The sequence below is a fragment of the Halichoerus grypus genome, chromosome 8 (assembly GCF_964656455.1).
Source record: "Halichoerus grypus chromosome 8, mHalGry1.hap1.1, whole genome shotgun sequence".
In the NCBI taxonomy this organism is placed as follows: Eukaryota; Metazoa; Chordata; class Mammalia; order Carnivora; family Phocidae; genus Halichoerus; species Halichoerus grypus.
Genome location: NC_135719.1, coordinates 28223149 through 28238865, shown reverse-complemented (window position 1 = coordinate 28238865; position 15717 = coordinate 28223149). Strand labels below are relative to the sequence as shown.

At 40.7% G+C, this 15717-nt stretch overlaps 1 protein-coding gene across 1 annotated transcript in view; it reads left to right on the top strand.

The window, feature by feature from the left end:
• Window positions 1–15717, top strand: part of TRPM1 (transient receptor potential cation channel subfamily M member 1) — a 149075-nt gene that overhangs the window by 107178 nt on the left and 26180 nt on the right. Inside the window, exons 18-22 of the mRNA XM_078078897.1 lie at window positions 9286–9408; window positions 9607–9738; window positions 11792–11920; window positions 13862–14113; window positions 15276–15450. Coding sequence (XP_077935023.1) covers window positions 9286–9408; window positions 9607–9738; window positions 11792–11920; window positions 13862–14113; window positions 15276–15450 — 811 coding nt within the window. The remainder of the gene's footprint in view (window positions 1–9285; window positions 9409–9606; window positions 9739–11791; window positions 11921–13861; window positions 14114–15275; window positions 15451–15717) is intronic.

Sequence of the window (15717 nt, the reverse complement as noted above, 5' to 3'; positions counted from 1 at the left end):
AGTCTTACACAATTCACAGCACTCACCATAGCATATACCCTCCCCAGTGTCTATCACCCAGCCACCCCATCCCTCCACCCCACCTCCCACTCCAGCAACCCTGTTTGTTTCCTGAGTTTAAGAATTCCTCATATCAGTGCGGTCATATGATACATGTCTTTCTCTGATTGACTTATTTCACTCATCATAACGCCCTCCAGTTCCATCCATGTCGTTGCAAATGGCAAGATCTCATTCCTTTTGATGGCTGCATAATATTCCATTGTATATATACACCACATCTTCTTTATCCATTCATCTGTCGATGGACATCTTGGCTCTTTCCACAGTTTGGCTATTGTGGACATTGCTGCTATAAACATCGGGGCGCACATACCCCTTCGGTTCCCTACATTTGTATCTTTGGGGTAAATACCCAGTAGTGCAATTGCTGAGTCGTATGGTAGCTCTATTTTCAACTTTTTGAGGAACCTCCATACTGTTTTCCAGAGTGGCTGCACCAGCTTGCATTCCCACCAACAGTGTAGGAGGGTTCCCCTTTCTCCACATCCCTGCCAACATCTGTTGTTTCCTGACTTGTTAATTTTAGCCATTCTGACTGGTGTGAGGTGGTATCTCATTGAGGTTTTGATTTGGATTTCCCTGATGCCGAGCGATGTTGAGCACTTTTTTATGTGTCTGTTGGCCCTTTGGATGTCTTCTTTGGAAAAATGTCTGAGAACATTTTCCTCTTAGCACCAATGTCTCAGCTCACAGCCTTTGCCTATTTTTCTGTTGGATTGTTGGAATTTTTTTCTCAATTTCTAAGAACTCCTTTCTAATTAGAAAGATTAGCCCTTTGCCTGTCACATGAGCTGCAAATATGTTTTCCAATGAGTTGTTTTTTACTTTGGTTAAGGCGTTTGTTTTTTGTTTTTTGGTTGTTGGTTTTTTGTTGTTTTTTTTTTTTTTTTTGCTGTACAGAACTTTATGCTTTAAAAAAACTTGATCTTTTCTTTGATTGCTTCTTTTATTTTACTAATTTTTTTTTAATTAAGGTACAATTGCTTCTTGATTTGGGGGCATAATCAGAAAGACCTTCCACAAACCATCCTCTTCTGAAAAATTCTCAAGTGATTCATTTTAGTTTTTTTACATTCTTCCCATACCACCACCTTTTTTCCTTTCATGAAATTTTAAGCTTTAATTTATGCTGGTGAGAGGTAGAATCCAACTTAATTGTGTTCTGGATGATCACCCAGTTTCTCAGTACCACTTATTAAATAGTCCATCTTTATTTTTCCAATTTGAGGTGGTACTTTTACCTCATACTAATTTTCAATGTGTATTTGAATCTATTTCTGGACTTTCTATTCTATTCCTTTTTTTGGTCTATTCATGCACCAATACCATACTGTCTTAACTATGGATTTTTTATTGTATGATATAATTTTTAATATATGGTAGAAATAACCCCTTTGTGGTATTTTTTTTAATTTTTTTATTGTTATGTTAATCACCATACATTACCTCATTAGTTTTAGATGTAGTGTTCCATGATTCATTGTTTGTGCATAACACCCAGTGCTCCATGCAGAACGTGCCCTCCTCAATACCCATCACGAGGCTAACCCATCCTCCCACCCCCCTCCCCTCTAGAACCCTCAGTTTGTTTTTCAGAGTCCATGGTCTCTCATGGTTCGTCTACCCCTCCGATTTCCACCCCTTCATTCTTCCCCTCCTGCTATCTTCTTTTTTTTTCCTTAACAGATATTGCATTATTTGTTTCAGAGGTACAGATCTGAGATTCAACAGTCTTGCACAATTCACAGCACTTACCAGAGCACATACCCTCCCCAATGTCTATCACCCAGTCACCCCATCCCTCCCACCCCACCCCCCACTCCAGCAACCCTCAGTTTGTTTCCTGAGATTAAGAATTCCTCATATCAGTGAGGTCATATGATACATGTCTTTCTCTGTTTGACTTACTTCGCTCAGCATAACGCCCTCCAGTTCCATCCATGTCGTTGCAAATGGCAAGATCTCATTCCTTTTGATGGCTGCATAATATTCCATTGTATATATATACCACTTCTTTATCCATTCATCTGTCGATGGACATCTTGGCTCTTTCCACAGTTTGGCTATTGTGGACATTGCTGCTATAAACATCGGGGTGCACGTACCCTTTCGGATCCCTACATTTGTATCTTTGGGGTAAATACCCAGTAGTGCAATTGCTGGGTCATAAGGTAGCTCTACTTTCAACTTTTTGAGGAACCTCCATACTGTTTTCCATAGTGGCTGCACCAGCTTGCATTCCCACCAACAGTGTAGGAGGGTTCCCCTTTCTCCACATCCCTGCCAACATCTGTTGTTTCCTGACTTGTTAATTTTAGCCATTCTGACTAGCGTGAGGTGGTATCTCATTGAGGTTTTAATTTGGATTTCCCTGATGCCAAGCGATATTGAGCACTTTTTCATGTGTCTGTTGGCCCTTTGGATGTCTTCTTTGGAAAAATGTCTGTTCATGTCTTCTGCCCATTTCTTGATTGGATTCTTTGTTCTTTGGGTGTTGAGTTTGATAAGTTCTTTATAGATTTTGGATACTAGCCCTTTATCTGATATGTCATTTGCAAATATCTTCTTCCATTCTGTCGGTTGTCTTTTGGTTTTGTTGACTGTTTCCTTTGCTTTGCAAAAGCTTTTTATCTTGATGAAGTCCCAGTAGTTCATTTTTGTCCTTGCTTCCCTTGCCTTTGGCGATGTTTCTAGGAAGAAGTTGCTGCGGCTGAGGTCGAAGAGGTTGCTGCCTGTGTTCTCCTTTAGGATTTTGATGGACTCCTGTCTCACATTGAGGTCTTTCAACCATTTGGAGTCTATTTTTGTGTGTGGTGTAAGGAAATGGTCCAGTTTCATTCTTCTGCATGTGGCTATCCAATTTTCCCAACACCATTTGTTGAAGAGACTGTCTTTTTTCCATTGGACATTCTTTCCTGCTTTGTCAAAGATTAGTTGACCATAGAGTTGAGGGTCCATTTCTGGGCTCTCTATTCTGTTCCATTGATCTATGTGTCTGTTTTTGTGCCAGTACCATACTGTCTTGATGATGACAGCTTTGTAATAGAGCTGGAAGTCCGGAATTGTGATGCCACCAGCTTTGCTTTTCTTTTTCAACATTCCTCTGGCTATTTGGGTTCTTTTCTGGTTCCATACAAATTTTAGGATTCTTTGTTCCATTTCTTTGAAAAAAGTGGATGGTATTTTGATGGGGATTGCATTGAATGTGTAGATTGCTCTAGATAGCATTGACATCTTCACAATATTTGTTCTTCCAATGCATGAGCATGGAACATTTTTCCATTTCTTTGTGTCTTCCTCAATTTCTTTCATGAGTATTTTATAGTTTTCTGAGTACAGATCCTTTGCCTCTTTAGTTAGATTTATTCCTAGGTATCTTATGGTTTTGGGTGCAATTGTAAATGGGATCGACTCCTTAATTTCTCTTTCTTCTGTCTTGTTGTTGGTGTATAGGAGTGCCACTGACTTCTGTGCATTGATTTTATATCCTGCCACTTTACTGAATTCCTGTATGAGTTCTAGCAGTATTCGGGGTGAATAATCCTTTTAATGTACTGTTGGATCCTATTGGCTAGTATTTTGGTGAGAATTTTTGCATCCATGTTCATCAGGGATATTGGTCTGTAATTCTGCTATCATACTCATAGCAGTATGAGTTCTAGAGTCTTTTGGGTTTTCCACATAAAGTATCATATCATCTGCAAAGAGTGATAGTTTGACTTATTCTTTGCCGATTTGGATGCCTTTGATTTCTTTTTGTTGTCTGATTGCTCTGGCTAGGACTTCTAATACTATGTTGAATAGCAGTGGTGATAGTGGACATCCCTCCCGCATTCCTGACCTTAGGGGGAAAGCTCTGTTTTTCCCCATTGAGAATGATATTCGCTGTAGGTTTTTCATAGATGGCTTTTATGATATTGAGGTATGTACCCTCTATGCCTATACTCTGAAGAGTTTTGATCAAGAAAGGATGCTGTACTTTGTCAAATGCTTTTTCTGCATCTATTGAGAGGATCATATGATTCTTGTTCTTTCTTTTCTTAATGTATTGTATCACGTTGATTGATTTGCGGTTGTTGAACCAACCTTGCAGCCCAGGGATAAATCCCACATGGTCGTGGTGAATAATCCTTTTAATGTACTGTTGGATCCTATTGGCTAGTATTTTGGTGAAAATTTTTGCATCCATGTTCATCAGGGATATTGGTCTGTAATTCTCCTTTTTGATGGGGTCTTTGTCTGGTTTTGGGATCAAGGTAATGGTGGCCTCATAAAATGAGTTTGGAAGTTTTCCTTCCATTTCTATTTTTTGGAACAGTTTCAGAAGAATAGGTATTAATTCTTCTTTAAATGTTTGGTAGAATTCCCCTGGGAAGCCATCTGGCCCTGGGCTTTTGTTTTTTGGGAGATTTTTGATGACTGCTTCAATTTCCTTAGTGGTTATAGGTCTGTTCAGGTTTTCTATTTCTTCCTGGTTCAGTTTTGGTAGTTGATACATCTCTAGAAATGCATCCATTTCTTCCAGGTTATCTAATTTGCTGGCATAGAGTTGCTCATAATATGTTCTTAGAATTGTTTGTATTTCTTTGGTGTTGGTTGTGATCTCTCCTCTTTCATTCATGATTTTGTTGACTTGGGTCATTTCTCTTTTCTTTTTGATAAGTCTGGCCAGGGGTTTATCAATCTTGTTAATTCTTTCAAAGAACCAGCTCTTAGTTTCATTGATCTGTTCTACTGTTCTTTTAGTTTCTATTTCATTGATTTCTGCTCTGATCTTTATTATTTCTCTTCTCCTGCTGGGTTTAGGCTTTATTTGCTGTTCTTTCTCCAGCTCCTTTAAGTGTAGGGTTAGGTTGTGTACTTGAGACCTTTCTTGTTTCTTGAGAAAAGCTTGTATTGCTATATACTTTCCTCTTAGGACTGCCTTTGCTGCATCCCAACAATTTTGAATAGTTGTGTTTTCATTTTCATTGGTTTCCATGAATTTTTTAAATTCTTCTTTAATTTCCTGGTTGACCCATTCATTCTTTAGTAGGATGCTCTTTAGCCTCCATGTATTTGAGTTCTTTCCGACTTTCCTCTTGTGATTGAGTTCTAGTTTCAAAGCATTGTGGTCTGAAAATAGACAGGGAATGATCCCAATCTTTTGGTACCGGTTGAGACCTGATTTATGACCTAGGATGTGATCGATTCTGGAGAATGTTCCATGGGCACTAGAGAAGAATGTGTATTCCGTTGCTTTGGGATGGAATGTTCTGAATATGTCTGTGAAGTCCATTTGGTCCAGCGTGTCATTTAAAGTCTTTATTTCCTTGTTGATCTTTTGCTTAGACGATCTGTCCATTTCAGTGAGGGGGGTGTTAAAGTCCCCCACTATTATTGTATTGTTGTCGATGTGTTTCTTTGCTTTTGTTATTAATTGCCTTATATAATTGGCTGCTCCCATGTTAGGGGCATAGATATTTACAATTGTTAGATCTTCTTGTTGGATAGACCCTTTAAGTAGGATATAGTGTCCTTCCTCATCTCTTATTACAGTCTTTGGTTTAAAATCTAATTTGTCTGATATAAGGATTGCCACCCCAGCTTTCTTCTGGTGTCCATTTGCATGATAAATGGTTTTCCACCCCCTCACTTTAAATCTGGGGGTGTCTTTGGGTCTAAAATGAGTCTCTTGCAGACAGTATATCGATGGGTCTTGTTTTTTAATCCAATCTGATAGCCTATGCCTTTTGATTGGGGCATTTAGCCCATTTACATTCAGGGTAACTATTGAAAGATAGGAATTTAGTGCCATTGTATTGCCTGTAAGGTGACTGTTACTGTATATTGTCTGTGTTCCTTTCTGGTCTATGTTGCTTTTAGGCTCTCTCTTTGCTTAGAGGACCCCTTTCAAGATTTCTTGTAGGGCTGGTTTTGTGTTTGCAAATTCCTTTAGTTTTTATTTGTCTTGGAAGCTTTTTATCTCTCCTTCTGTTTTCAGTGACAGCCTAGCTGGATATAGTATTCTTGGCTGCATATTTTTCTCATTTAGTGCTCTGAATATATCCTGCCAGTCCTTTCTGGCCTGCCAGGTCTCTGTGGATAGGTCTGTTGCCAATCTAATGTTTCTACCATTGTAGGTTACAGATCTCTTCTCCCGAGCTGCTTTCAGGATTTTCTCTTTGTCTCTGAGACTCGTAAGTTTTACTATTAGATGTCGGGGTGTTGACCTATTTTTATTGATTTTGAGGGGGGTTCTCTGTGCTTCCTGGATTTTGATGCCGGTTTCCTTCCCCAAATTAGGGAAGTTCTCTGCTATAATTTGCTCCATTATACCTTCTGCCCCTCTCTCTCTTTCTTCTTCTTCTGGGATCCCAATTATTCTAATGTTGTTTTGTCTTATGGTATCGCTAATCTCTCGAATTCTGCCCTCGTGATCCAGTAGTTGTTTATCTCTCTTTTTCTCAGCTTCTTTATTTTCCATTGTTTGGTCTTCTATCTCACTGATTCTCTCTTCTGCCTCATTAATCCTAGCAGTGAGCGCCCCCATATTTGATTGCACCTCATTAATAGCCTTTTTGATTTCTATTTGGTTAGATTTTAGTTCTTTTACTTCTCCAGAAAGGGTTTCTCTAATAACTTCCATGCTTTTTTCAAGCCCAGCTAGTATCTTTAAAGTGATGATTCTGAACTCTAGATCTGACGTCATACTAATGTCCGTATTGAGTAGGTCCCTGGCAGTCGGTACTACCTCTTGTTCTTTTTGTTGAGGTGATTTTTTCCATCTTGTCATTTTGTCCAGAGGAGAATAGATTAATGAAAGAACAAAATGCTAACAGGGTAACAACGTCCCCAGAAAATATACTCTAAACAAATCAGAAAAGACCTAAAGCAGTGGGAAAAGAAAGGGAAAGAGAGAAAAAAGAAAAAGAAGAAAAAGAAAAGGATAAAGATAAAAACAAACAAAAACAGAACAAAACAAAAAAAAACAGAATGTGATCAAATATGATCAGGCTCGATTATAGATCAGTGCCACACACTAGATTTTGGGTGTATTTTGGTCTGTTAGAAGAAAGTGCCTCCCAAAATTTTAAAGAAAGAAAAACTTATATATGTACAAAAATAAGGGTTGATATGATGAAGGGATGGAGTATGACTGTAAAGATGGAAATTATAAAAAATTTTATAAAAGGAATTGATAAGAAGTTGTTTGAAAAAAGAAAGAAGAGGATTTAAAAAAAAAGAAGAAGAAAAAAGGGAGAGAATGTGATCAGGCAGGAGTAGAAAAAAAAACCATACAATAGAGATTTAGGGTATATTTTGATCTGTTAGAAGAAACTATCTCAAAATTTTAAAGAGAGAACAACTTATATATATATGCCAAAAATACAGGTAACTACTATGAAGGGATAGAATATAACTCTAAAAATGAAAAATAAAAAAGATTTTTAAAAAAGGGATTGATAAGATGTTGGTTGAAAAAGGGAAAAAGAGGGGCGCCTGGGTGGCTCAGATGTTAAGCGTCTGCCTTCGGCTCAGGTCATGATCCGGGGTCCTGGGATCCAGCCCCACATTGGGCTCCCTGCTCGGTGGGAAGCCTGCTTCTCCCTCTCCCACGCCCCCTGCTTGTGTTCCCTCTCTTGCTGTGTCTCTCTCTGTCAAATAAATAAATAAAATCTTAAAAAAAAAAAAAAGAAAAAGGGAAAAAGAAAAATTCAAAAAAAAAAAGACAGTTAAAAAAAATAATAATAACTTTGAAAGACTAAAGAATCATGGTAAAAAAGCCATGAATTCTATGTGCGTTATTCCCCTAGTGCTGGAGTTCTGCTGTTCTCATTGATGGGTAAACCTGGTCTTGGCTGGCTGTTCTCGCTGATCTTCTGGGGGAGGGGCCTGCTGCTGTGGTTCCCAAATGTCTTTGCCGGAGGCGGAATTGCCCCGCCCTTGCCCGGTCCGGGCTAAGTAATCTGCGATCCCGTGTGGAGTCTCCAAACCCAGCAGATCCCTGCGGTGCACTCCCGCGCCGCTCCTCCCAGGGGAGGAAGGGGAGTCTCCCCGGATCTGCCGCTTGTTGGGTCCCTGCTGGAGGAGCAGTGGCCCGACTGTGCCGCGGATCACAGTTTATGACAACCCCAAGCTGAGAGCCCGCGCCTCAGCTCTGTCCCTGCAGCCGGCTTCCCCGCTCCGATACCTGGGAGCTCTGCCGCACTCAGGCACCCCCGGTCTTTCTGTGACCCTGAGGGTCCTGAGACCACACTGTCCCACGAGGGTTCCACCCCCTGCTTAGCCACCGGAGTGACGTCCCTCAGCAGAGCCGACTTCTAAAAGTTCCGATTTTGTGCTCCGCGGCTCTATCACTTGCCAGAAGCAGCCAAAGGAGGCCCCTCCCCCGCCGTCTATCCTCCCGAATATCGCCTCGGATTCACTTCTCCGCACGTCCTACCTTCCGGAAAGTGGTCGCTTTTCTGTTCAGAGTTGTTGCTCTTCTTTTCTTCAATCTCCTGTTGAGTTTGTAGGTGTTCAGAATGGTTTGATCCCTATCCAGCTGAATTCCTGAGAGGAGACGAAATCCAGGTCTCCTACTCCTCCGCTATCTTGCTCCGCCCCCCCTGTGGTGTTCTTAATAATGGATCACTGAGGGAAATTTTTGAAATTCAACACTGAACATTGGGAACAGATATCCATATTGGAGACGCACATCACAGCACTGATAAAAATGACAACAAAGTTTTCCATCCAAGAGCCAGGCCATCCTTTTGTCTAGATCCAGCCCAAATTACATTTGTCTTTTAATTCTTGATCCATACATTCACATTTACATCTAAGTTATTTCTATATAAAACATTTTCTATCTACTTCACTAAAGGCATTATTATATTTTATGTATTTATTCTCACTCATATTATTATATTTTAATTTAAAGATTTACCTGCTCTGAAACTCAATGGAAGCTCACTGCTTTTTAAGACAGGATTCCACACAATACTGCTTGCTGTCTATCTGAAATAATTTGGTGCAAGTTCTTAAATTTTTCACAGTTGCGACTCTACCAGTGTATCAAACCGAATAAGCTACAGAACATCAGAGCAGTGATAAACTTGTTCTAGGACTGCTCAATGTATTGAGTAACACCAAAGGTCATAATTTTAAAATTTCACATATACTAAGAAACTTTTCTAGAATTGCCATAGCTTAAAAATCTAAAAATCTTAAAAAATTTTTTTTTCTCATTCTATGTAGATTATAATGGGGATTCTTCTTCCCCCTACCATTTTGTTTTTGGAGTTTCGCACATATGATGACCTCTCATATCAGACATCCAAGGAGAACGAAGATGGCAAAGAGAAAGAAGAGGAGAACATGGTCAGTGCTACCCTTGATCATAACAGTATCAATTCACTCTCGTTCTCAAAATTGTTGAGATTTCTCTTACCATGAGTTTAGAAACCACAATAATGGGGGAACTCTGTATAATTCTTTATTTTTGAAGACACCTGTCTGTTAAATGCTGTGCATTTCCCATTTGGCAACCTGCTTGCCGTGTGCCATTCTGTTTTCCAGGACGCGAATGCAGACGCTGGTTCAAGAAAGGGTGATGAGGAGAATGAGCACAAAAAGCAAAGAAGCATCCCCATTGGAACGAAGATCTGTGAATTCTATAACGCTCCCATTGTCAAGTTCTGGTTTTACACGGTAAGGCTTCCTCCTTAGCATTTGCCACATAACGTGTTTTGAACACACAGAATTGTGAGACCCAAGAAACATGTCAAAGGCTTTTAAAAATGTTTTAAAATTCACAGAATTAAAATGAATTGTGAAAACAAAACCGGGACTAATTCAGATCTTCAGCTAAAATTGTATCTGGGTATCTTGTCCTATATTTACATGCATGTAGGAATATGGCCATCGTAGCCCCAAATACACCACTTCATAAAGCAGAACAGTCCTGTTTCCTTAAGATGAAGGATTTTTTTTAATGCCTTCAGTAATACAAACTTAGAGAAATACAGTTTTATTTTTAAATGAACATAGATGTCTTGTGATTTAAAGAGCAAACTCACAGACGCCATTTTTTTCCCCATAATACCAGTGGGCTTACCAAAGGAGTGTGGTTGAACCCAGATCATAAACTCCTAGAACAGGGGAGCAAATCAAGCCCTCTCTACTCTGAAATGCACACCAAACTGACCACTGCTTGGCTGCACACTCTCCTCCAGATGCCTTTGGTGGCCACTGTCTCCACATCCCCAAGAGTGAAGCACCATCTGTAACAAGAGTGGCCTTGACTTTGCACATGCATGCTATGACTTCTGCAGATAGGCTCTGGCTGCAGGAGGTCCCAGCAAGCATGCAGAGGCTCCCACAACCACTGAAGTCTGGGGAAGGTGGGACAAGACTACTCATGAAGTCCCAAGCACCAAGCTACAGCCTACACCAGGCAGGTCCTGGCATGGGGTTCCATTTGTAACTAGGCAGGAGCAGGCGATGGGAGATGAGGAGATGGGTCCAAGGCTGTGAATGGGGCATTAGGCAATGGGGTAGGCCATAGGCAGAGGAAGGCTTCATGGGGACCTAGATCAACCGTGGGCCTGGACACCCAATTTTTTGGTGGCCACGATTGGTAATATGGAGAAGCCACTGCTACCCACCTGCTCTGGTCAGAACCAGCTGAACACCGTTGATGCCCCTGGCCTGCAGGAGAGCTCAGCACAGGGCTGAGCCAGGAGGCAGAGGAGCCCCAGTGTCACCCCGTACCTATGAATACTACCTCTGGCCTGTGGGAGGACATTGCACATTTTACAGCTTCCCAGGGGATTCTGATACAACCCAATTTTGAGAACTCTGGTTCTAATCCTTCTGCAAGGAACAAATCATGGATACAAGGGATTTTACCTATGTTACTGGTAAAGATTATACAACTGGGAGGGGGTGGAAGGTGAATCTTAAAAAAAAAACCTGCTGAATCACAAATACACAATTGCTAGAACACCCCATCCCTACTCCTCAACCCCACCCCCATAACTCCTGAAGAGGCCTGGACCAGCAAGAGGTTCTGGAAGTGAAGATGATTCATCAGCTCCACAGTGAATCAACCTCAGACAATCAACTTCAGACTACCTCCCTCCACCCCATACCTCACTTCCATATATCTCCAGACTCTGCATCTTTTCTTGACACAAAGATAAGAGGCATGCTATGCCCACAGCAAACCATAGATATGTCAATCCTAATTGTGGGGACTCAGGACAGCTCTGTGCACCTGGGCAGACAGCTCTCACCCCCGGCCCCCACCCCCGCCTTCTAACCTCCCACATCCATCAGCAGTGAAAAGATTCAAGAGGAAAATTTGCAAAGCAGGGAGAGTAAGTAACATTTTCCAACTTCCAGGAATGTAGAAGACACGTTAGTGAAATATTAAAATTTTCCTTATTATTTATCATAATTTTATGCAGCTCCATAATTCCCCCATGAGGGTGACAGTAGCCACAAATACATCTTCATTTATAAAATGAAATGCCAGTGTCCACATCATCCTAAAGTATAAAATGCCTCCCAACCTGCCCCAAAGTTTATCTGCACTGGTGATGTGAACAGGTTTCCTCTAGATGAGTCAGTCCAGTTGGAAAGGCAAATTTGTTTTAGAAGAACTGTCAACCTGAAAATAGGATTTTCAAAAGTTTTTTTTTTTTTTTTTCCAGTGCGTGTTATCTCCCCAAACACTGCTAATAGTTGTTCTGCCCTTCAGATATCATACTTGGGCTACCTACTGCTATTCAACTATGTCATCCTGGTGCGGATGGAGCGCTGGCCTTGTCTACAGGAGTGGATTGTCATCTCCTACATCGTGAGCCTGGCCTTAGAGAAAATACGAGAGGTGATTACTCCAAAGACCTGTCCCAGCCCCACTGAACACTGACTTTAGTTCAGATATAGCTTCTTATTGCAAAAACACTTCATGCAAATCATGAGTGCCATGGTACTTTTTTCTCTTTTGGGCTATCACAATCCCAAGTTTATTCCATTCCCTTGCTTAAGGTTTCTATGTCTTCTGCTTCCAACTGAAATTTGAATTTGCAAATCAAAACACAAAGCAAAATAAATGATGTTTAGTAATAAAAACAGTCTCAGTGCCTGTAAAAGCAATAGTAAATGCTGCCAGGAGATAAACCAATTACTACAACTGGTTACAAATTTTGGCTCTGTTTACTGTGAACTGAAACTAAAAACGGAGAGACACAAGATGATGTTTTACCTACAATTTAGGACTCAGAATCAAGGCTCCCTACCACCTGCAATGGGGATTCTTCCTTCTTATTAAGGAAGGAGTCTCAGGAGACTCTGAAAAGTGGCTGAGGAAATAGAGCCAGGTACTTTTCTACAAGTTTTAATTCACTATATTAGCTTGGAGAGGGAAAGCTTATATCCAAGAAAAAATGAATCTGAACTGAAAAAGCACACAGAAGGATTTCACGTGCTTCCTCCAACGGATATAGACCCAGTACTATTATTTTGCAATTGTTATTAACCCTTTCACTGAACTGAAAAAAAAATATCACTGGCAATTTCTTCCCAATAGAGTGAGTTTGCTGCTGGCAGTCTAACGAGAGCCTGAGGAACCAAAAAAGTGCCCAATCCAACATTTTACAACCCATCTCCTTTGCTACTAGTCTTTCTTTCCTAGTTGGGCTTCATCAGACTACAAATGTTACAACTGGGATTCCCCAAGTGGCCTGCCATGCCATCCCTATGCCACCGTGATCCCGCTGAGCATCAGCCATGTGCTAAGATACTGTTCTTTATTCTAGGAGCTCACCCTCTAGTTACAGCTCACCCTCCAGGCTACAGTACATGGGTGGTTAAACTAGTGAATCCCTTCTGTGTTGGCCAAAAAATAGACACCACCCCATCCCACTTGTGGGGTCTCCAGGAACCCCCCAGTCTTCATAACTAAAGGGGTACCACAGCAGACCCCCACCTTACTGCACACCATAGCTGCATCCATGGGGTTCACTCTCTGTGTACCTGTGCATGCTGTTTGTTAAAAATTTTTAATTTTACCCTGAGGAAGTAGTGATTTTTAATCAGTGGGGTTTTTTTTTTAAAGATTTATTTATTTGAGAAAGAGAGAGTGTGCATTGGAGGAGAGGCGGAGGGAGAGGGAAAGAGCGTCTCAAGCAGACTTCCCGCAGAGCACAGAGCCTGATGTGGGGCTAGATCTCATGACCCTGAGATCATGACCTGAGCCAAAATCCAGAGTAAGATGCTTAACTGACTGAGCCACCCAGGCACCCCAAATCAATGGTCATTTTTAAAGGGTAATATCTCAAGTAGGAGAAAAATCATTTAAGTTTCCCCTGACTTCTCATATCTAAGTTGCAAAGGAATTGTGGCAAACAAACATCTCCTAGCCCAATTCTGCCATCTCCAACAGGTCCCCTTTTGTGGGACCACATGGGTGTATCTCTGCTCTAGACTTTTCCTCCTGGACTAACTCTGGAACGTGGGCTGATGGGCACATATCCAGAGAATTAAAAAAGAAATCAAGAGGCAGCTGCTTTAATTTCACCCAGAAGGACATAATTTAGAAGGCATTTCCTGAGAATTTGTGAAACACTGCATCTAGGAATATAGAGGATTCCATGGAATTTCCCTTTCGAGATATCTTTCTCTGTCTGAGAAGATTAGTGTTTAAAGGTCTTAGGCAGGAAATGGGACCAGATGCCCTGGAATGTTCCACCAGTCCTATCTTTCCAAGATTCTAAGAGGCTTCCAACACAGCACTCCCTGTTTATTGTTCTTTGGCATTTGTTTTCAGATCCTCATGTCAGAACCAGGCAAACTCAGCCAGAAAATAAAAGTTTGGCTTCAGGAGTACTGGAACATCACGGATCTCATGGCCATTTCCATGTTCATGATTGGAGCAATGCTTCGCCTACAGAAGCAGCCATACATGGGCTATGGCCGAGTGATCTACTGTGTGGATATCATCTTCTGGTACATCCGTGTCCTGGACATCTTTGGTGTCAACAAGTATCTGGGGCCCTATGTGATGATGATTGGAAAGATGGTTAGTATCGACACCCCATTAGGACCTAGAGATGCTGAGGTTGTGGTTAAGACCTGAGACCAGGCCTTGGGTGTAGCTTTGTTAGACTTCATTTGGTCTTTCCTTTGCAGTTGGTTTCCTGCAGGAAACATTTTTGCTTTAAGATACATAGTTCTCTTACATGTTAATACTGTGTGTATATGTATATACACAGTATATACTACTTTATATAGGAAAATATATATACTGTATATATGTACAATACTAATACTGTGTGTGTGTGTATATATATGTGTGTGTATATATATATATTTATAAATATAGCAATAACCTGGTTCATAACATGGGATGAAAGCCAGAAACAAATAGGGCCCAGGGTCACTCCCCCACCCTTATTCCAAACAGTCTTCAGCCCATGTACTCTGGCCTGGAGTGGACATAGGCAATTTATGTTATTAAGGCCAAAACAAATCCATGGCAACATTTCTTTCAGAATAAATCATACAATATGAAACAAAAAGAATGAGTAAGCAGATCATCCTTACATCACTTAAAATAGCTTCAGTGTTACAACTCACCCCGGAAGAAAGGAAGTTTCTTAAGTTTAGGAATAACTCTTCATAGCGCAAGCCACTTTGAGTGAAGGGATATATGGTTTAGCTTATCCTGGCAAGGGCTCTCATCTTCAGGGATATCCAAAATTAGGAATTATACCAGTTCAGTATCCTCAGTAACCAGAGCATTGCTCTGGGATATAGAGAATGCCTGATTGGCTAACCACTCAGCATTTGTGTAATGAATGAATAAATATTCTGTACTCTTAGTTCATTATCTTGTTCCTTTCTTAGATATCTCCTCCTCTGTTTCCCTTACAAATTCCCATGTTTACCCCATAAGTCTTCCCTTTCTCCATTTGTTGTTGTAGTTATGAGAGGAATATTTGTTTATGGGCAACAATAGAGGAGAAGAAAGAGTAAGAGCAAATGAGGGAGTCAATGTTCTAGAATAAGATGTATGCATTGCATGGCATATGAAAACAAGGAGCCCATGGATGGGATAGAGAGAAGGGAAAGAGGCTCTCTTCATCCTAATTAAACACTCATGAAGTTATCAAGGAGAGCAATAGCAAGAGAACCTGGCCCATGAGTCAACACAGTAAGAGACACATTTTCTCTCTACTCAGATGATTGACATGCTGTATTTTGTGGTCATCATGCTGGTTGTGCTGATGAGTTTTGGAGTAGCCCGTCAAGCCATTTTGCACCCAGATGAGGAGCCTTCTTGGAAACTGGCCCGAAACATCTTCTACATGCCCTACTGGATGATCTATGGAGAGGTGTTCGCAGACCAGATAGACCGTAAGAATAGAATTGATAGTAAGATTCTCTTCCCTGCTTCTGAGGCAGATGATCAGTTCCAAATTAATGGAAGAGCGTGTGTTAATTTGGAAATAAATTATTTTTTTATTCTGCCATGAGCATCAAATTATTTTATGAAGGAATAAGTGCAGAATATGAAATGTAGATTTTTAAGACATCAGTCATTTCTTCTATTCTAAAAACCATTAATCAGAATTTTGAAAGAGTCTCCCATTCCTTTAGCTGGACCTGGTGAACATCTTATCA